At 39.0% G+C, this 21,350-nt stretch overlaps 1 protein-coding gene and 1 long non-coding RNA gene across 4 annotated transcripts in view; one reads left to right on the forward strand and one right to left on the reverse strand.

Annotated features, from left to right (window-relative positions):
• The first annotated feature begins 3,072 nt into the window (after positions 1–3,072).
• Positions 3,073–16,603, forward strand: FXN (frataxin). 3 transcript variants are annotated; one of them, XM_039543305.1, is made up of 5 exons: positions 3,073–3,261; positions 5,039–5,136; positions 6,334–6,454; positions 10,273–10,370; positions 15,046–16,603. In XM_039543305.1, the coding sequence occupies exons 1-5, from the start codon at positions 3,160–3,162 to the stop codon at positions 15,197–15,199; spliced, it is 573 nt and encodes a 190-aa protein (XP_039399239.1). In that variant the 5' UTR covers positions 3,073–3,159; the 3' UTR covers positions 15,200–16,603. The 3 variants fall into 3 exon arrangements, with proteins under 3 accessions (XP_039399239.1, XP_039399241.1, XP_039399240.1); XM_039543307.1 differs by lacking the exon at positions 3,073–3,261 and adding an exon at positions 3,617–3,658; XM_039543306.1 differs by lacking the exon at positions 3,073–3,261 and adding an exon at positions 4,852–4,911.
• LOC120407592 overlaps positions 11,292–21,350 on the reverse strand; it is a 75,115-nt gene continuing 65,056 nt past the window's right edge. Inside the window, exon 3 of the long non-coding RNA XR_005600127.1 lies at positions 11,292–11,889. This is a non-coding gene — a long non-coding RNA (uncharacterized LOC120407592). The remainder of the gene's footprint in view (positions 11,890–21,350) is intronic.

A 21,350-nucleotide genomic window follows, 5' to 3' on the forward strand; every position in this document is an offset into this window, starting at 1 on the left:
TAAGGTCAGTATAACTACGTCGCTGAAGGCAGTGGATTTTTCAAACCTTGAGTAACATAGTTATACTGAAGTAAATCGTGTAGACCAAGCCTAAGGTGGGCACAGTGACCAATGGGCGGGTGGAGCAGGGCAAGCCCATTTCCATGGCAGGAGTGGGGGGAGGGGAGGGAAGAGGGTGAACTGCAAGCTGAAGGGGTGGGGAGAGGCCCCCACTTGCTCTAGCCCAGAGGCCCCACAAAACCCTAATCCGCCCCTGGGTGGGCAGACAGAAACTACCACAAAAAAAACCAGCGTTAGAGGATGAAACAGAGAATGAAAACTACATCTAAATGTCGCTAATCCTTTATACTGTGTCCCTCATTACCCTTAGCAAAGAGAGGAGAGACAAGAATATAAAGAAGGAGGGTTGGGCCATCTTGAACCAAAATGAGTGTCATATTTACGCTTTGGAATCAAAAGGCAACAGAAACACAATAGCACAGAAATGCAAGCACCTCTAGGATGAGAGGTTGGTAATCAGTCAGTGTAGGGAACTCTGGCTGCTAACAGGGTGAGGTGATTTGCTATGGTTATGAAAAGTGTGATGAGATCTTTGATGGCTCCAGCAAACATTGCTTTTTATGGTCTCATTTGAAAATTTACTGTGTGTTTGTATATCTAGATGGAGCTTATGTTTCTCTAGATCTAATGAGTAAATTGTATTTTTCTGAGAAAACTGTTACATCAGGTTAAGGTAAACAACAAAAGAACAAAAGTAAAGTCTTTATGAAAAAGCACTGTGTATGTCTTCTCTGTAACATGCAAAATTATTCTGCTTCATAAAATTGCAGCTGCCGTCTCTAGACAGCAGACTCCTAGAAATCTAAAGGTGCAGTACACAGAAATCAAAATAATAACAATTTACTGCTGCAACCTCACAGAATTCAGATGTTAGCTGGGACTGTATTACATTTTTTAAAAGTCCCTCTTTGGAAGAAATGGAAATTACACATTTCTCTGTTTTAACGGGGAAGGTCTTTTTGTAGAGGGGATACTTATTTCCATTACACTTTCTATTTTAGTAGATGGGACATCATCTTCCCTTTACTAGATCAGTGTAAGGTCTTTTTTATACAGGGAAATTGCCCAGAATATCTATTGCAGAATAACTCCCTTCCTGGATATTATTCCAGAATGAGTCTTTTTTTTTTTCCTGGAATAATTATTCCATTTTGTGAGAGCAGTAATTATGCTGGAATAATGTCACTTTTATTTTGGAATAGTGTCTACAGGGGGAGACTCAGTAGCTATACCGGTTCATTTTCCTGTGTAGATGAGGCCTTGATTTAAACAGTATTTACAAACTGCACACTTTTTCCCCCTACCTACCCAATTAAAATCCCGTAGCAGGATATGTATTCTAGTATACACACCCTGCCGCATCCAGTAGAGCAGGGGTAGGCAACCTATGGCACATGAGCTGATTTTCAGTGGCACTCACATTGCCTGGGTCCTGGCCACCGGTTCGGGGGCTCTGCATTTTAATTTAATTTTAAATGAAGCTTCTTAAACATTTTCAAAACCTTATTTACTTTACATACAACAATAGTTTAGTTATATATTATAGACTTAGAGAAAGAGACCTTCTAAAAAAATGTTAAAATGTATTACTGGCACACAAAACCTTAAATTAGAGAGTGAATAAATGAAGACTTGGCACACCAGTTCCGAAAGGTTGCCGACCCCTGCAGTAGAGGGAAGTGCAAGCTCTCCATCTACTGGACCATTAGTGAAAAAGCTGCTCTTGGGATGGGAAAACAGATTTCTGGTGAGCAGCAGTGTTCATGTTGAAGTCTGATGTAACAGCAATAGATTTTTTTTGCTCCACAGAGGAACTTCAGTGGTTTTAATCTTACTTGCTGTGTTCTGATATTGTGACTGAACTCAATAGGATCTGGAAAAAATGACATTCAGATTTTTTTTTCCTTCAGGAATGTGTATAGTCTTGTGTGATAACATTTGTGAAAGTTCATCTCATTTACACAGTTGGGTCAACCACAGTTTGTCTTCAACTGGATGGAAGCATTTGTTCTTAAGAACATTTCACCAGAAATGTTTACATAGGGCAAGGTTTTTGAAAGTCACTGGGAGTTGTGCTCCTAAGTCACTTTGTGTTTGGGATTTTCAAAAGTACAATCTACCAGATTCTGGTGTCCTTCAGAGACATGGTATGGTCCAGGTTGGGGTGCTCCCTTTACCATGTCCATGAAAGCTGGAAGTGTGGCTGAGTGTGGTTATGGCTGTTGGAAGGGGACAGAAGTGATGGAAACCTTTGGAGACTTTTGGTCCTTGTAATGAGGTGCCCAGTAGTTTGATGAGCGCTGGAAGCAGGGCAAGGGAAAAACCACGAGCTGCAGGATCAGCTCTGAGAATACAGATAGGTGGTCCAGCCATTGCCAATTCTTCTGTTTTTAGTTCTACTTATTGTAATCATGTATAGTTTCTCTAGCATTAAAGCTTTCCTGGACTGTCTCTCTCATTATTTCATACTTCTAAAAATATGCATATACTCTGTCAGAAAGGAATGAAATTGAGTATATTAAATTCAATCTCCACTCTTCTGGGTTTAGATGGAAATGTAGCATGTCTAAGTAGTTAGCCCAGGTTTTGCTCTCTTGGAGTGAGTGTGCACGGGGCGGTACAACCAGCCTTGAGTCCCATGCTGCCCTCTGTCCCCATAACCAGACTTTTCTAATTCAGGGAGACCTACCTGGCTTCAAAGCTGGCAGGAGGGGAGGCTGCTGCTAGCACTGACTAGTCAGAGCCACAACTAGTAAAGCCAGGGGCTTGGACTGGCAATGTGAGAGGCTGAGAGCTGCCCGGCTGGGGGGAGTGACGAAGGGCAGGCGAAGGGGTGAGGGGACACACACAGCCCCAGCGGCGCTGCAGCCGCTGCTGGCCCATGGCACTGAGTGGGTGGGGCTCTCGGAATAACCCCACGGGCTCCGGGCGGTGGCCCTACAACAAGGGGCCGCGGGGGTCGGGCGGCAGCGGACAGGCCCCCGCGCCGCTGGAGGGCGGTAGCTGCGGCGCCGGGCCAGTCCCGGGGAGTTGGGCTGAGGCGCGCAGAAGCGGCCGCTGGGGGCGGGCTGGGCCGACTCCTCCTCCGGCGGCGGCACCATGTGGAGGCCGGGGCCGGCGCGCGCTGCGGTCCGGGGCCTGCGCGAGGCCGCGGGGCTCCGGGGGCCGCTCGGGGGACCCGCCGCCTCCTGCCGCCGGCCTGTGAGTAGCGAGCCGCGCGGCGCCCACGGAGCGGTGCCCTGCCCGGCCCCGGCGTGCGGGTTGGGGGCAGGGAGCCGCTCCTCGCCCCCGCCCCCGGAGACTCGCCTCTGGCACCGCTGAAGGATTTGCCGGGCGAGTCTCCATGAGCTGTTTCAAATCCGCTCGTTCCCATTGTCGCCGAGCCCCTCTCCCCGTCCTCCCAGCAGGGTTGTGATCATGCAGCACCGCAGGACGGAGCTGGAGCTGTGGCGCTCCTAGCTCCCGTGAATGCAAAGCGCTGCATAGGGGACTGTTGAGAGGTGGGGGAGTGTCAGACTATGCGGCCTGAAATGCTTTGTCATTGTCTTGAAGCTGGCTCCCTGCCTGCTGCATGAGTGCTCGGGAGTCAGGGTCGGAGGTAACAGCATGTAGACGCAGCAGAAAAAAGTGTTAGCAGGAGGTTGAAATGCTGCTGAGCCCCCTTCCCCCCGTCCATTGCATCGTGGGAGGGAGGCTTTTAAACTCTTTGTCTTATTCTATGACCTGCTATAGTTGAGGAGCTTTATGAAATACATTCCAGTGTTGTTATGTCCTCGTGTTGGTCTGAGACAAGAAATGATCAGCCACACCCAGCAGTCCTCAGTTCACAAATTACTCCTTCAGTGACACTCCGAAAACTACAGTAATTACAGTGTTCTGTGTGAGATGAATTTAGTGTTCAGGCTATTTTCTAGCAGAGTGAAGTCCACAGATATCACCTCCAAAACTGAATACTTTATCTGTAGGGAGGACATTTCCCCAGCAATTTAAACCAATTTTCAAACTAATTAACAGCTTTCAGAAAGCTCCAATTAACAACTATTCTAGCCCTTAGAACCTTGTCTGTGCTGTGGGTCCAAAAAGTTTTAACTGGTTTGAATTTTTTGCTAAATTTTCCCCAGTTTAGACAAGGTCTGATAAGCGCATCTTTGTAGAGACAATAGGGAGTGGATGCTCAGTATTCAACATACTTGGTGGTGGTCTCAGCTTGTCTGAAGACAAGCAGCATGGTGATTAATCCCCAACATGTGAAATTGTGAAGATTAGTTTGGGGAATTAGAATATTTCTGTTAGTGTGCTGCCACTTTAGGCGAGTTTCTAGCTTTCTTTTACATAGCTTATTTATAGGCTTTTTATTGTAGTATCTGAGTACTTTAGAAACTATTAATATATACCTGCAACACCCCATTTTACAGGTGTGGAAACCGTGATTAAGACCAACATTTTCAAAAGTGACAGTTAATTCGGGGTACTCACCTTTAGACATTTAGGACTTAATTTTCAAGAGTGATGAACACCCATGGCTCTCATTGATTTCAACTAGGGTTATGGGTGCTCAGCACTGGCCGTAATCTGACTCCAGGTGCATCAACTCAGGCGCACCAAATTAGTGGACACTTTTGAAAGTGTTCGCCTAAGTGACGAGTCTAAGGTTGTTTAGGAAGTCTGTGACAAACAAAGGAATAGAACTCAGATCTGTTTTCTAGTCTAATGCCTTAAACACAACATCATTTTTCCTACTAAATCATAGTAAAAGGCAAGAGTGTCCTAAACATGCATTTGTGCCTCAAGAATACCGATAGATACATGGACTGGAATTTCTGTGATAGTTTTTGCTTCTTTGTTGGTCCTGTAAGATAACAAATGAACCTTTAACTAGGGGGAAAAAAGTGGCTTTGGGATTCTGTTTCTTAAATATGACAAAAATTGACATTTTGTACCATTACTTTTGTTAACATTTAATTTAATTTATTTTTAGGATTCTCATCTGCAACAATTAGACCATGTTCTAAAGGTTAAAAACAGAAGTGTTCAGTTTATTAATTTAAGAAATGCAGGAACTTTGAATGACAAAAGGTAAGTTTTATTCTGAATTATTTATATGAGAATTCTGACAGTGCTTACAGATTCCAGAGAAACCATCTGTAGATGAGGCAGCCCTCAAAATTAATATAGTGTGATTGTTGATATGAGTAAGGGAAAAGGCTAGTCTTGTGGGTAAGGAAAGGACTTGGAATGATCACTTCTCAATTCTATTTCTAGGTTTGCCACAGATTTCCTGTGTTAACTTGGGAAATCACTTAACCTCTCATGCCATAGTTTTCCCATCTGTAAGGCAGAATAAATGATTCCCCACTGTACCTCAGATAAGTGGCCTGATGCATTCTTGAATGAAAGATGCTATAGAAATTCAAAGTATTCAGTAACTTTGCAGTATTTTATGGTAACTAGTTATTTTGTGTTGCCACATTTGTTTGATACTGAAAACATTTCACTGAATTATGTATTCTTATAAATATACATACACAATACCCAGATGCGCAAACAAGGTTAAATTGCACCACTGAGATGGATTCAAAATTAATTTTTTTTTCTGTGAAGAGACCCAGGTTTCCAGGTCTGCAGCTGCCTCCATTTCTCTGTTGGTAAAGTAGAGGTGTTGAGAGGTTTACCTAATATTTGTAACAAACTTTGAGATTCTTGGAAGAAAACTGCAGTAGAAGTGCACAATTATTATTTTATTGGAATGAATGGGGACATCCACAAGAGGAAGTCACTTGTATGTAGACAGGATGTGTCTAAATGTTGACATCTTTACAACTTTGTTTATACATACAGTTGCTATTTCCTGAGTAATATGTGTCTATAAACAACATACTGTATGTTTATAAATATAAATTTAGATTTACCTTAAAGATTAAGCAGTACTTGCATGTACAGAGTACTTATGCAACAATGTTGTATTTTAAAATCTAGAGATCTACCTTCAGTAACGTTCTGGGCACAGAAGTAACTGGGGAAAGAAACATACTTAGTCCAATTAGCTATCTGTAATCTCAGGTTTTAAAATTCTACCTCAATTTATAAGGTGGTTTGTGGCATACGGCAATTTGTGAGAAATCACCTCCTCCAATCGCATGTGATTATCTCATGGTTAACATGTTCCCAAGATAATACTGTTCGTGTTTTGTATTTGTTGTAGGAAAGAGTTTCATGCTAAAGTAATATGTATTTTCTCCTAGTAATCTCAGATTTGTTTACGTGCCACTACAGTTCTTTAGATGAGCCTACTTACGAAAAACTTGCTGAAGAAACACTGGACTCATTAGCAGACTTCTTTGAGGATCTAGCAGACAAGCCTTTTACACCTGAAGATTACGATGTCTCCTTTGGGGTATATTTTACAGTTTCTGTTCTTGCTGTAATGATTCTAGGGTTTTTCCTTGGGGGAAATATCATCATTCAACTAATCTTTAGTGCAAAAGTTTAAGATTTAAGAAACCGTTCACACTGAATAAATAAGTTAAATATATCTGAAAATCAAGTTTTAAAATTTGATTTTACTCACTGAGGGAGTGGCAGCTTTTTTGATGAAAAAATATATAATACACTTTTAAGATTTAAAGAATTGTAATAGTATTTAAATGATGAATTTCTTTTTATGAGAGTTAAACCGTTATTACATGAGACTGGAAATTGGTTTCCGGTCTCTTTTATACTGGTCTCTGATACTGGTGTTACACATGTCACTTTCACCAAGATAATTCAAAAGTGACAACTGTAGCTAAAATTATTTTCAAATACCTATCAGTTTATTTACAGTTCGTGGAATCAATCAAATTGTATGCTGTTGTGCACTGCTTGATTTGAGGAGAATAAAATCTAACCCAGGCCACTGGCTACAACATAGCTTCTGCACTATTCTGGTCTTTGGACTGAAATAATAGCTGCTTCCTGTTTATATCCCCATGTGGAGATTCCCAACTATTGGCTCCACCAGATCAGGATTTAGGTGCATATAAATGGGCAGCTGGAGCTTGTGTTCAGTGTATAGAGGCCTTTAGTCTTCAGATCTGTCCAAATGTCAGCTTTTCTGAGCACTACATTCACTCTTTATCTCACAGAAGTACATACACAATGGGAAAATAACACCTTAGCCTCTTTTTGCATTGGCAAAACTGATAAGTAATTGATCTGATCAAATATTCAATTAATATTTTACCTGTAACTTTTCCAATAAATAATAGCAATGTATTATTCAGCTCCTAGTGTTTTGAATAGATATTGAAAAGCTGTGATTATTAGCCTTTCAATATCTATTCAATATAAAGAATATTTTGAAAACTAAATAGAAAAAATAACACCAAAAAGTTTGGGTTTGTGTTTTTTCTTTAGAGTAAATATTTTTGATATGCTTCCTGACTTGAATGGCCTTTCTCTCCAGTAACTTTTCAATGTAGTGTTTTTGGCATGTACTTACTGAAAGGTTTGGAGGATTTTTATTTACATCAGTTTTAATATATACATTATGACTGGCTTCAAATTATGAAAATACTAGTAACATGACAAGCCACAGGGTGGCACACTTGGAAAAGAACTGGCAGAGTTGTAATATTCGACCTTTTAAATTTCTCCATTCAGTTAATATGTGGTATGCTGGAAAAAGTCTCCCTGGAGAGTAATCCTGTTAGCAGAAATTATTAATGTCCATAACAGCATGCAGTAGTTTCATACTAGCTGTGCACAAAAATGAAAAATTAATTTTCAAGTGTTTTATATTAAATTAACCTTTTAAAAAAGGTTTTAAAATGTATTTTCCAAAGTTTCATGAATAGTACAGAATGAATGTGTGAATACCAGGGTTTGAAGATAATCGTTCTTTAATTTACAATGTGAAAGCAAAGATCATCTCTGTTATGTCTGATACATCATTAAGGCTTCTGATTTTTAGCTTTTAACCCCTGATTACCCCCCCCCCCCCAAAAAAAAGGTGTTTATCCATTAAACATTGGAAAAAACACCAGAAATGATTACTTGTATCTCAGAGCTTGTCTCCAGAGAGCAGTAAAGCAGACTGCAGGAGTGTGATTTCTAAGGCACACTAATGTGTTGTGCATTAATTGGTCCATGTAGCCCCTGCTGGTGCGCACAGAAGGCTTCCTACTGCATTATAACATAGTGCTGTTTGCAATAGTACTACATTAAAGTTCACTGGGGGGACCATTACAAAGAGATTACTGATTACCATATATACTACTGTAATGAGTAACGTCATTGTATATGTTATTAATTTACAGTATATAGAAAGAGAGCCCTCAAAGCCCCCAATTTTTGGACATCTCAATAAAATTAAAAAAATGCTAAAAAATAAAACCGAAAAAATGAAATGAATAAACCCCAAAAAAACAGAAGCCCCATAATAATGTAAGTGTTGCTGTAGTGTTCTTATTAGATCAGTTGAACCCTATTTGGTACTAGTATACTTTAACATACAGCATGCATTATGGGATAATGCTGAACACTTGTGTATAGCTCTGAACATTAGCTAATAGAATATACTAACACATTTGTGCAAATGATTTAACTGGAATACTGTAATTTGTAGCATTCAGAGCTCTCCAAAGTAGTCTTGTTTTACCTGTTTCATTTCATTCTGTTCTTAGAACACCGGGAAATAGTAAGGAGTGAGCTCACAATGAGACTGGGAAGAGGTTAGTTTTAATCCTCATGACACATTAGGCTAAAGCAGTAGCTCGTTAAAATAAAATAACTGGCAGGGAAATCGAATGACTCAGTATTAATTAGCACCATCAGAGGTGTATTTTATTCATTTGCACTTCTTTTCCCCCTATACCATATAGAATAATCAAACAACCTTTATTTCTTTACTGAACTTGGACAGTAGCAGGGCTGGGCTTTAGATTAACACATCACTTGTGAGATGTCAGTACAGTAATCAAAAGGGTTGGCTGATGTTGCAGAGGAAGTGCTGCTTTGGCTATGAAATGATGTTGAACTTTCAGTAGCTACTCGGTCACAAGGTAAAATGCTGTTGAAATTTCAAAACAAATTGTTACTTACAGAAAATTAAAATAGATCTAGCAATTGTCTTCTGGATCAGAAAAAGGTATTGCGGGATCGCAAAAGGTGCTGTGAGACAGTGTGGGCTTCAGTGCATTTGGGGAGGCTGTCAGGAAAAAGAAATGTGCGGCTATCCTGATACCTGAAGTAGCCCCACAGTACATAATCTACGATACTGCTATTAAGTGTAATTGAGGTCACTCTCATGTTTACTCAGTCCAAGTGGTATCTGTCTTATATCCTTAAAGTTAGGACTCTCCAAAAGAGTTATAGTTGCCCTCCAAAATTACCTTCTGAAAATGTCAGGCCAATGTAAATCTGTAATTCAGATATGGATGGAAGGAAGTACAAAGGAAAGAAACAGTTTCTTGGAAAATGTTCTATAATTGACATAAGTGAATCAAAACAAACCTCATATAGTTAGAAGTGGAACATTCCTGAGGTATAATCCAGGATCTGGGCACTTCATCACAAATTATGTGGGAATATACTTGTCCCACTCATTTGGAGACCATATACAGTTACAGAAAAGTACAGTAAACCTGGATAGCTTGGAGATTCAGTAATGTGACATGGAGTCTCTTGCCTCTGGCCACCTGTTTTAATTGGTTTTAGGTTGTTAGTGAACAAAAATAGTTGCTTTCTGCTAGCTGTTGAATGTTCTCTGAAATTAATTGATGGTCTCAATCCAGTTTCTAGTGGACAGAATCCCCACTTCACAATTGAGCACTAATTAGTGCACATGCTGGCAGTCTCAGAAGAGAGGTCAAAGCTCACAGGAGTATTATTTATTTGAGTCCTAACAATGTGGATGGTGCATTACCAACACACAAGTCCGGATCAAGAGAGCTTAGAGTCTAGATCAGACACAAATGATATATATGTCACCATGGAGACTGACAAGTTTTCATATCTAACGGTGGTCCCACTGGTCATCAGCGAGGCAGAATGGCATAGCGGATTGTGGAGGATTTGAATTTCCACTGATGATGCTTATGCAGATATCTCACAAGTTGCTGTTTTGATCTTCATATCTACAGTGCCTTATTATAGAAGAAAAATCATAATTCTTATTAAGTAACAGTACATCAATATTCCTCCCTCTCCCCTCCTCCCCCCTTTATGCTTTAGAATGGAGTTTTAACAGCTAAACTAGGTGGAGACATGGGAACCTATGTAATCAACAGGCAGACACCGAACAAGCAGATTTGGCTGTCCTCTCCTACTAGGTAAGTAATTATCTGCATGCTAGGAAATGTCTGAAAATTCAGAGGTAAATTAAAAGCCTGCCTGCTAACCTCGTGGGGACTATTTAATGCCCTGATCATATATTTTATGCATTTTCTCAACACATACACCCAATAGGATTTTCCCTAGAGGTATAACAACTAGTTGCTGTTTATACTTCAGGTGGTGACCAACAGAAATGGACAGGCTGACCTACAAACTAGTGCAGTAAAATATATAATGTAATAAAATGTGTTCCATTTTTTAGATGTCCAGTTTTCACAAGCACTATAAACGCGACTGTAGCCTATTCATAGAAGACTAAACAGCTGTGACAAAAGAACTGTCTGGAAGAGAAATGAGCTTGAGTTATGGTCTAACACTGTTCTTTATGGACCCTGTAAGCCTGTGTACGAGTTTCTTGTTTTGTTCGTGTGCATGTGTCAAGGTTCCTCCCCCACTCTGAACTTTAGGGTACAGATGTGGGGACCTGCATGGACACTTCTAAGCTTAATTACTAGCTTAGATCTGGTAACACTGCCACCATCCAGAAATTTCAGTGTCTGGATCACTTTCTGTCCCCCCAAAACCTTCCCCTCCCTGGGCAGCCTTGAGAGGCTTTTTCACTAAGTTCCTGGTGAACACTGATCCAACCCCTTGGATCTTAACACAAGGAGAATTTAACCATCCCCCTTCCCCCACCAGTTCCTGGTGAGTCCAGATCCAATCCCCTTGGATCTTAACACAAGGAAAAAATCAATCAGGTTCTTAAAAAGAAAGCTTTTAATTAAAGAAAGAAAGGTAAAAAATTATCTCTGTAAAATCAGGATGGAAAATACTTTACAGGGTAATCAGATTCATATAGCCCAGAGGAACCCCCTCTAGCCTTAGGTTCAAAGTTACAGCAAACAGAGGTAAAATCCTCTCAGCAAAGAGGAACATTTACAAGTTGAGAAAACAAAAATAAGACTAACACGCCTTGCCTGGCTTTTACTTACAAGTTTGAGACATAAGAGACTGATTCAGAAAGATTTGGAGAGCGTGGATTGATGTCTGATCCCTCTCAGTCCCAAGAGCGAACAACCCCCAAACAAAGAGCACAAACAAAAGACTTCCCTCCACCAAGATTTGAAAGTATCTTGTCCCCTTATTGGTCCTCTGGTCAGGTGTCAGCCAGGTTTACTGAGCTTCTTAACCCTTTACAGGTAAAAGAGACATTAACCCTTAACTATCTGTTTATGACAGCATGTTTTCTACAGTTTAACCGAGAGATGTTTTTATTGATCTTGGGCAGTTCTTAATGTGGAGCTCTTGATTGCTGTGTCCTCTCCCTTGTCTTCTACAGCAGTTTGATCCATTTCAGGTTTTGCAGTTGGTTCTGATTGGGAGTGAGATGTACAGAATATGTTGAAAGAATGCCATGAATGGCCTCACCAAAAGTTTACAATGAAATCTGTCACTCTCCCAGCAGCAGACTGAGGGAGTCTTTCATCTCTCTGGCATTACTGATGAATGGTTTAGCTAAAAAGGAAAGACAAAGCATAAAGATTCACTGTACATATGCAGGTAGCTTTCTTAGAGGTCATTCAAATAGAACATACTAACTATAAAATCAAGAATGGATCAAGCTATTGTGCAATAGGATTAACATTTTTGAAAGTGAAATTTTTAGAGAATCATCTTATTTTAAATAGTCCACCTAAGTAATTAAAATACTCCTTAGTGATTTGCCTTCCAACCTGTTGTAACTGTTTTCGGTGTATAGCAGTGACTCCCAACCTTTCCAGACTTACTGTATCCCTTGGGGGAGTCTGATTTGCCTTGCGTACCCCCTAAGGTTCACCTCACATAAAAACTACATGCTTACAAAATCAGACATAAAAATACAAAGGTGTCACCGCAAACTATTGTTGAAAAATTGCGTACTTTCTTTTTTTTCCACATACATTATAAAATACATCAATTGAAACATAAATATTATACTTACATTTCAGTATATAGTATATAGAGCAGTATAAACAAGTAATTGTCCGTATGAAATTTTAGTTTGTACTGACTTCGCTAGTTCTTTTTATGTAGCCTATTATAAAATTAGGCAAATATCTAGATGAGTTGATGTACCCCCTGGAAGACCAATGGTGTACATTATATTAGGTAAGCCATTGTAGCCTATTGTTAACCCCTCTCTCCTCCCAGAATCTTGTTTGTTTAAATAAACAAGATACTGTATTTCAAAGGGTTTTATCTTGGTGAGGCAATAGGCAAGAATCAAACAATCCTTTTTATTTATGTCTAGACACTTGCAGACAGTGTCTCAGAATCCAAGTTATGCATAAGGTTTTTTTTTTAACCTCAAGAATAAAACACAAGTTCAGGTTCTATTACATCCGTATCTGGAGATTAAGAAGTCAGAGAGTTTATATTGTAGTTGGATCTATTTAACTTTTATGAGCCAATGCTAGCTGAATGAAGTAGTACATGTTCCTGAATAACAGATTTGTGGAAAATATAAGTAGTAGTTTTCATCTTCAGTATGTTCAAGGGATGAAGAAAGGAACACCCAAAAAAATAAATAAATAAAAATAGCCTCTGCTAAAAGCTCCTGACCCTGAGAGAATTTTTCATATGTTTATTTGTCTAAGAAATCTTTCCCTTGTAAAGGTTTGGCTTTATGTTCATCTGTGTATGGCAAACATTTGTGTGTTTCCTGCAAGAAAACGGTACATGTTTACTTAGTTTTCCAACTCCTGCTAAGAGATCTTGTAACTTTTATATGCAAACGTGTACTGCATATACTGTAACTAATGCTCATAACATCTGTGTCCTGGATGTGATGTGCTATGGAGTGGGAGAATCAAGCAATGCTGCTAATGATAAACAGTTTTGAATATTGTGGTGTTTGCTACCAATAAATGTAAAATTGTTGAGTGTTAATGACCACTTTGCCAACAACACAGACAGAGAGGGAAGAAAAGGAAACCACTATAGAATTTCTCTAGCTCCAGGCTGTTGTGCTTTGTTACACACATGCAGGTGAACTAAGCCTGCATTTATATGGCAATATACAATTGGCACATTCAAAAGAAGGTGTGCCACCTGCACAAAGTGTCTCTTTTGTGCAGCTCCATTAATTAAAGCTTTTAAACATTGCAAAATGTCTTTAACAAAGAAGGCCTAATTATTTTGGTTGTCGTGATCTTTTACTGCTTTATAAAATGTATTCATATTCTTGTGTGAGAAATACACTTACTGTATAGACTCTTAGCATTTTGTTAGAATTCAAAAGATCCTTATAATTAAAAGGTAGTAAATGTGCAGCATTTTGAAGGTGTAAAGCACTATACATGTTTATTATTTTATATTTGTTAAATAATAGCACAATGATTTGATATTTACTAGGTAACATTTCAAAACAGTTCACATCATTCATCAAAATATTTTGTTTTAGTCCAGTTGCCCTTAACCATATCCCATTCTAACTTTTTATAGGCTGTCTCCACTTCCAGAATTGCACGTTACAGTGTAACAGTAAAAAGTTGCTGCTTTTTGCAAAGGCCACACCAGTGAGAAACACATAATGAAATAATTGGAGCACATAATCCTGACTCAAAACAGCCATCAGCTCACATGCAGCAGAAGAGATGTCCCTATAAGATCCCAATCATTTTGACTTACCTTTGTGTGTTCTTAATATTTTTAGTTCATGCCCTGAAGCTTATTCATTGTGATACTGTGAATAATTTAAATATTGAGGTGTCAGATTTTTTTTTGTTAGTTTTTAGACACTGCAGTTTGGCATGTGTGTACAGGACAGCCTGTCTTCTAGCAGAGTTTGTCCTGGAATCACCTCTAATCCCAAGGCAATTTGACCTAAAATATGATTTCAGAGATAAGAGGTTTCAAGACTTCCTTGTATTTCATTCTCTGCAGACATTTTTATTCTATCGTCTCCTTCCCTTCTTACTACTTCACCAAATGCCCTCCATGGCAGACATAGATTTCTGTGTTGACAAGTCAAAACTGCCTTCATTAATAATAAATACTTATTAAAGATCCTTGCAATCATTCTTCCCATTTTCCAGGTGCATAACTGAGGCAAAGGCGGATGAGCCTGCCTAAGCTTGGTTGCTGAGTCTGGAAGATAGAATCCAGGTCTCCTTACTCTCATTTTGGACATTTGCAGATTACATTATTGTGTTAGAATTAATACTTTATATTAATACAGCACTTTAAAAACAACTCTTATAACACTCTTAGGAGTTAGGTATTATTACCACTGTTACAGATTGTGGAGAAGGTAAAACAAGTGAAGGAGAGAAGGACCTTGATCCAGTGAAGTGTATAAGCAAAAGTACTCCCATTGAAGTCCATAGGACTACTCGCGTGTTTTAATTTACACACATGCTTAAGTGCTTCGCTGGATTTAGGCCTTAATGATTTCTTCAAGGCCACATGTTGGAACCAGTGTTAGAGCTGGAATTAGAATTTGGTGATGATTGGCTTCTAGTCCATGCTGAGACCATGAGCCACACACCTCTTTCTTGCTAAATATTGTTTTACTTCTGGCTGCTTTCTTTAACTTAGTAATTCACGTCCTCCTGGTGTTTGTTTGGAGATGGCTGAAATTTCAGAAATGTTTGACCTATGCTCACACAGTATACATGTTCTGTTTTCTAGTGGGCCCAAACGTTACGACTGGACTGGAAGAAACTGGGTGTATTCTCATGATGGAGTGTCCCTTCATGAACTACTAGCAGTGGAACTCTCAGCGGCATTGAAAACTAAAATAGACTTATCTCCCTTAGTATACTCTGGAAAAGGTGATACTTGATCATTGTCTACCTCAAAGAAATCAAAAGACTTTGTCCTGTTGCCCCTCTTTGGTGTATAGTTCCTAAGGTTAACACCTTGTTCTACCTTTGTCTTCATTTTTTGTTTCAACTTCACTATGTTGTGTAACAATAATGTGAACCTAATATATTTTTCTTAGCTCTGCGTGTTTGGGTTTGTGTGTTCGTGTGTGGATTTGTGTTTGTTATATGGATTTTTTTGTGTGTCTGCCTCCAAAATTCATAGCTAAGAATATGGTATTGGACACTGGTTGCCCCAACTATGTTCTGACTGGTTGGTTGGTGATTCATCAGTAGTGCACAGATGGGATCTCATGACCAAAGAAAACTCTGCTACATACCTTGGGCCATATTGTGGAACCCATACCCAGGTTCCACTGAAATCAATTAGATGAACTGGGGGGAGTAAGATAATATTCTACGTAAGAGCCTATTGTGTTTAAAAGAAAATGAGGCAAGGGGAAAAAAATATCTTTTCTATAACAAGTGTAATAGGAATTTTCTTCTTAAAATATCACAGGATTTAATCTGAAATTCATATTTCTGCCTTTGCTCCTTCACACTTATCCTTTTAAGCTAAGCTTCCAGCTACCAGCCCTGCTATCAGCAGGGGTCCAAATAATTATATGGAGCTGGAAAAAGTGTTTGATTTAGTTTAAATGTCTAACGATACATTCACAGTTGTAGAGAAAAGGTTATAAATCCCTTTCTCTACATTTCCTTTTGCTATGAGTGTCTTCATAGAGTAAGCATACATTGCATAAATATATAACTCTTTAATATTATTAAGCAAAGCGAGGATGTTCTGTTCCAACAGCAATAACCCATGCCAATTCTTGCATTGGCATAGCTCATGCTGCACTTCTCATGTAGCTGAAGTGAGGCACAAGGCCAAAGGCGAAGTGACAATGCAAGGCTCACACTGATGCAAACCTTGTTGTGTTATTGCTACATTCTTAGGACTGAGAAGCTGGAGTCTTCTGACCAGCTGAGAAATAAAAAGAAATGAGGACAAAAATAGGTGATTCACTCTACGTATTACACCAAATAACTTGTAAAAAATAATTTAATAAGTGACATGCAAATGTGTGCCGCTATAAAATTTGCCTTACTGTAACATTACCATTATTTCTTTTAAAAAATTGTACATAAAAAGGGAGCCCAAATTTGCTGTCAGGTTTGAAAGACTGAGCCACATTTATGTAAGCTTTTAGCATTACATTAAAAGAGGCCTGGTACTGATTTTGAAATGCAACGTTTTCTTGGGTTCTGAGTTCCCCAGACAACTTCCTTGTGTTTAGAATGACATGGCTGCCTGGTTGGCTAATACTGTTACTGATGTGATGTGTTATTGAAATATATCTAATAAATATACAGTATTCTTAGGTGGTATTGTCTATTATTTAGGATTAAAATTGAATTCTTGATACCAACGCTTGGCCACTATTAATTAAAATATGAAATAACATCTCATTGGAGCCAGTTCTGGATTAGATTCTGTGCTGTGTATGTTTCAGCCAAAGGAAAAAGGGAGTCAGTCACCTGAAACCTTCTCTGATAAATTACTTCAGAAATCAAGGAAATACAGTGAGGGCTACCAGTATGAGTTGGTGAGACCAAAACACACCACTACGAAGAGCAGAGATAAAACTAGAACAGTGAATATGGACTGGAGGGAGGGACAGGGGATGGGACTACAGTTGTAGAAAATCTTACTAATGGATGTTAGTATGAGCAACTGTGCAAGTGCTAATCTGAGAGCTTCCCAGGCCCAACTAATAATTGGGAAAGACCAAACAAGAAGTAGAAGATTGCTGCACCCTCTGATCTGTCCCTCTTCACTAAGGCCGCAATGTGTTTACACAGTTGATGGGTACCATTACCATGAGGACAGGTGCTAAAGCTCCTCTTATCTCTTGCTCACTTTGCTTCGGTTGTGGCATCATGCTCTCAGACAAATGTTCTGAATTCAAAAAGGCTGAAAATAAAAGGTTAAGAAAAGCCCCAATTTATTAGTTCATCATTTCTTTAGGTCCACTAGTTTCACAGAATGAAAAAAATCTCACCCCGGAGGGGTTTATAGTCTAAATAATGTATAAAACTGACAAGTGAGGATATACACAGTAAAGCTGTGTGAATAACTGATTTTTTTTCATTTTCTGGCTGAAACAAAAAAATTATAAAGACCAGTTTGTGTTGACCCACAACAAAAATGTCAAGGTTTTGGTTAAACAAAAAAGTTGGGAGGAGGATTATGGAGGCGTTTGGGATTTTTTAGGTGAACAAAACATTTAGTTTCAAAGGTTTTTTTTAACCTTTTAAAAAATATTGAAATAAAAATCAAAATGAAAAGTTGTTTTAAATCTAAACATTTCATTCAGAAAATGGTGAAATTAAACAGCTTTACTTCAGAATTTTTTTCCTGTGTGTATGTTTGTGGGTTTGTTTTTTTCCAAAACCATACAGCACATTTGACATGAAGTCACAAATTGTTTTGGTAAACCTGAATATGTTTACAAAAAATTTCAGCTGAAAAATTTGGTCTCACTTTTATAAGCAGAAATAGGGCAGGGAGCGTAATGAAATGGGATAGAGAGATAAAATTGGATTGTTAGTTTGGGTTAGGCATGTGTTTGGGTTAATGGCTCAGTTTTTAGTGTTTGAGCATAAACCACTCAAGTTTGTAGGGTGTTGCAGAAGTGAGTTCTTGGGAATGATGTAGATGTTTAACAAAACAATTTTTTGGAAGACTATTCAAAGTATAAGGGTCAGCATAGGAAGAGCAGAGAAGGCTGTGCGAAAAAGAAGTCAAAGGCAGTTGGAGGTGGGCAAGGCAAAAGGGGACATGAAAAAATAGGTCGGTGACAGGTGCGAGTTGCATGATATGAGCTTTGCAAGTGAGGACAAGAAGTTCTAAATTTGCTGCGCACAAATGGATCTATCATGTGGATGGTCCATAAAGAATAGAAATGATTTGCACACTGCTATTGAGATTTTTTAAAACAAGGAAAAATTGTTCATATCTATGTTGTCATGTCCCAGACTATGCATATGTTACATAATGTTGAATTACTGGCAGTTACAAGATAAAGTACTCACGAGCGGAAATTGGAAGGGTCCCCATCCCCTACAGAAGATGATAGATACCAGAGATGATGGAAAAATAATATACATTGAGCTGGGCACAAAAAAGAAAGATGTTATTTGCACTCCTTTCCAGGGCTTTGTCTGGAAGATTGATGGGCATAATATCTAGAGAAAGAAAATGTTTAAAACAAGCTCCTCAGCAAGATAGCTAACCTCTCCAAGTTGCTGAATTATTTGATCTGTTTGGGTAATTGTGTAACACTAAGAAATCAAAATGGTACAATTAATGATTTTGTAGATGTTAGTTCACTGATCTTGACTCTGCTCCCGTTACCAATTAATATTTTCTGTTCTGTTTGTCTTATTCTATATAAAACACTTTGTAGCATTCTTCATCTTCAAAGCACTTAAAAACCATTAACTAATCCTAATAACATTCCTATGAGAGAGAAATATTGTCCCCACTTTGCAGACAGAAAATTATATATAGAGTTAACTTTTATTAAGGATAAAAGAATCAGATACCAAAAACCATGTGAAGCAAGTAATGCGAAGGGTTGGACAAACTCAGGAAAGCAAGGACAATCAGAGACTCCACTCTCCCTATCTGGTCCCATTTTGCCTGAGCGTTGCAGTTGGTTATCCAACCTCATCTTAGAGTCCTAAAGTAGCTGAAGGAAAACAATGAGTTAATTAACCCTGAGGCTATGTCTACACTACTGCAGTAAGTCAACTCCAGCTACATGAATAAGGTAGCTGGAATTGACATACCTTGGGTCGAGTTACTGCAGGATCTACACTGCTGGGGGTTGACAGGAGAAACTCTCCCATCAATTTACCTTACTCCTCTTGTAGAGTATAGGGGTCGACTGGAGAGCAATCTGCTGTCAATTTGGCAGGTCTTCACTAGACCCACTACATCGATCACTGGTGGATCGATCTCAGAGCGTTGAAGCCTGAGTGTCAATACCTATATTAACTCTTGTTTGTTTGGAGGGGGGATGTTAGTCCATTAATGTCACTTAAATTTGGGTTAATGATTGACTATACTTAGAAGCAAGACCTTTACAATTTTTTAATGCAGTGATATGTTATCTTAATAGAAGCAGGCTCCTTCTGTCTGCTGTGCTTAGTTTCCAAGTCAAGTGGTTTCATTAAAAACACTGTTTCTTATTCTTTCTGTTCACTGCATGGCATATTGCACCACATTTAATCAAAAAGCAGTTCTGTGAACCCATGCTCTTGGGAATTCTGAGAATTTCTAACTTTTGGCAACTGCTGCAAAGCGACCTGACTAGCAACTGTACTGCAAATTATTAGAAGTGTTCATTAAGCCCTGTACAGGGTAAAGTCCAACAGCTACAATACATTCTTATAAAACTGTTGGTGGGGATTAAACTCTTTGATTTGGGAGAAGTTTGCTTAGATGGGAATGGTGAAGCAAACTAGCCAACAAATGGTGATGTTTATTGGTCCTTTATGATGTGTAAATATTACTACTTATTTTTAAAAAATTCATTCTTCACATTAGGACTATCACGTCTTGACTCTTCCTTTTCAGCTGGAGAACTTAAGCAAAGACCCGGAAAGCTGAAATATCTGGAATTACAGCTTGAGGCATAGGCTGATTTGGGAAGTTTAGGTTTCAGGATCATGTCTGGAAGAGCTGGAGGGTTCAATTATGCTTTTTAGCCTGCAACTTGAGCTGCTTCACCTAAGACTGATACCAGAAGTTTCAGCCTAGAGCTATGATGTCACCACCCAAAGATTGCTCATGTCCACCAGCAAAACAGAGTAAAGTCCTTTATAATTCTTCTGTAATAAAGGCAGGGAATAAAATACAAACATCTGAGGCCAATATTATATACCCTGAAAGAAAAGCAAAGGAACAAAGCCCTTTTTAAAAACAACAGTAAAACTGTTCTAAATTAAGAGGTTTTTAATAACTTCTGATCCCAAATTCATAAGAGCACATAGCAAGAGCTTTAAAAATATGCACATACAAGGGATAGAATGGCATCAGGTATTGGTACTGGGATGTGGGCTAGAGACACTCCATCAGTTTTAATCTGTCATAGACCTCACAAAACTGGGTGACATAGATTTCACAAAACTGGGTGACTGGGCAATAAAATGGCAGATTAAATTCAATGTTGATAAATGCAAAGTAATGCACTGGAAAACATAATCCCAACTATAAATACAAAATGATGGGGTCTAAATTAGCTGTTACCACTCAAGAAAGAGATCTTGCAGTCATTGTGGATTGTTCTCTGAAAACATCTGCTCACTGTGCAGCCGCAGCCAAATAAGCTAACAAAATGTTAGGAACCATTAGGAAAAATATATAAATCCATATATAATCCATGGTATGCCCACACCTTGAATATTGTGTGCAGTTCTGGTCACCCCATCTCAAAAAGATACATTAGAATTGGAAAAGGTACAGAGAAGGATAACACGATTAGGGGTATGGTACGGCTTCCATATCAGGAGAGATTAAAAAGACGGGGACATTTCAGCATGGAAAAGAGATGATAAGAGGAGATATGATAGATATCTTTGAAATCATGAATGGCATGGAGAAAGTGACTAAGGAAGTGCTATTTACTCCTTCACATAACAAGGACCAGGGGTCACCCAATGAAATTAATAGACAGCAGGTTTAAGACAAACAAAAGGAAGTACTTCTTCGCACAACACAGTCAACCTGTGAAACTCTTTGCCAGAGGATGTTGTGAAGGCCAAAACTATAATAGGGATCAAAAAAGAACTAGATAAATTCCTGGAGGATAGGCCCATCAATGGCGATTAGCCAGGATGGGCAGGGATGCAACCCCATTGTCAGAAACTAGGAGTGGATGACGGGATGTATCACTCCATGGGTGCCTGATCTGTTAATTCCTTCTGAAGCACCTGGCATTGGCCACTGTTGGAAGAAAGGATTACTGGGCTAGATGGACAATTGGTCTGACCCAGTATGGCCATTCTTATGTAATGTACTTTTTCTGTGACTAAACAGAGTGAACGGCTGTTAAATCAGCA

The sequence above is a fragment of the Mauremys reevesii genome, linkage group 6 (assembly GCF_016161935.1).
Source record: "Mauremys reevesii isolate NIE-2019 linkage group 6, ASM1616193v1, whole genome shotgun sequence".
Taxonomy (NCBI): Eukaryota; Metazoa; Chordata; order Testudines; family Geoemydidae; genus Mauremys; species Mauremys reevesii.

Excerpts from the sequence above, each read along its gene's own strand:
- FXN (XM_039543305.1), top strand. The coding sequence starts at position 3,160 with ATGTGGAGGCCGGGGCCGGCGCGCGCTGCGGTCCGGGGCCTGCGCGAG. Across the intron at positions 5,137-6,333 it reads GGAACTTTGAATGACAAAAG|TTCTTTAGATGAGCCTACTT; the intron begins GTAAGTTTTATT and ends GTGCCACTACAG. Across the intron at positions 10,371-15,045 it reads TGGCTGTCCTCTCCTACTAG|TGGGCCCAAACGTTACGACT; the intron begins GTAAGTAATTAT and ends TCTGTTTTCTAG.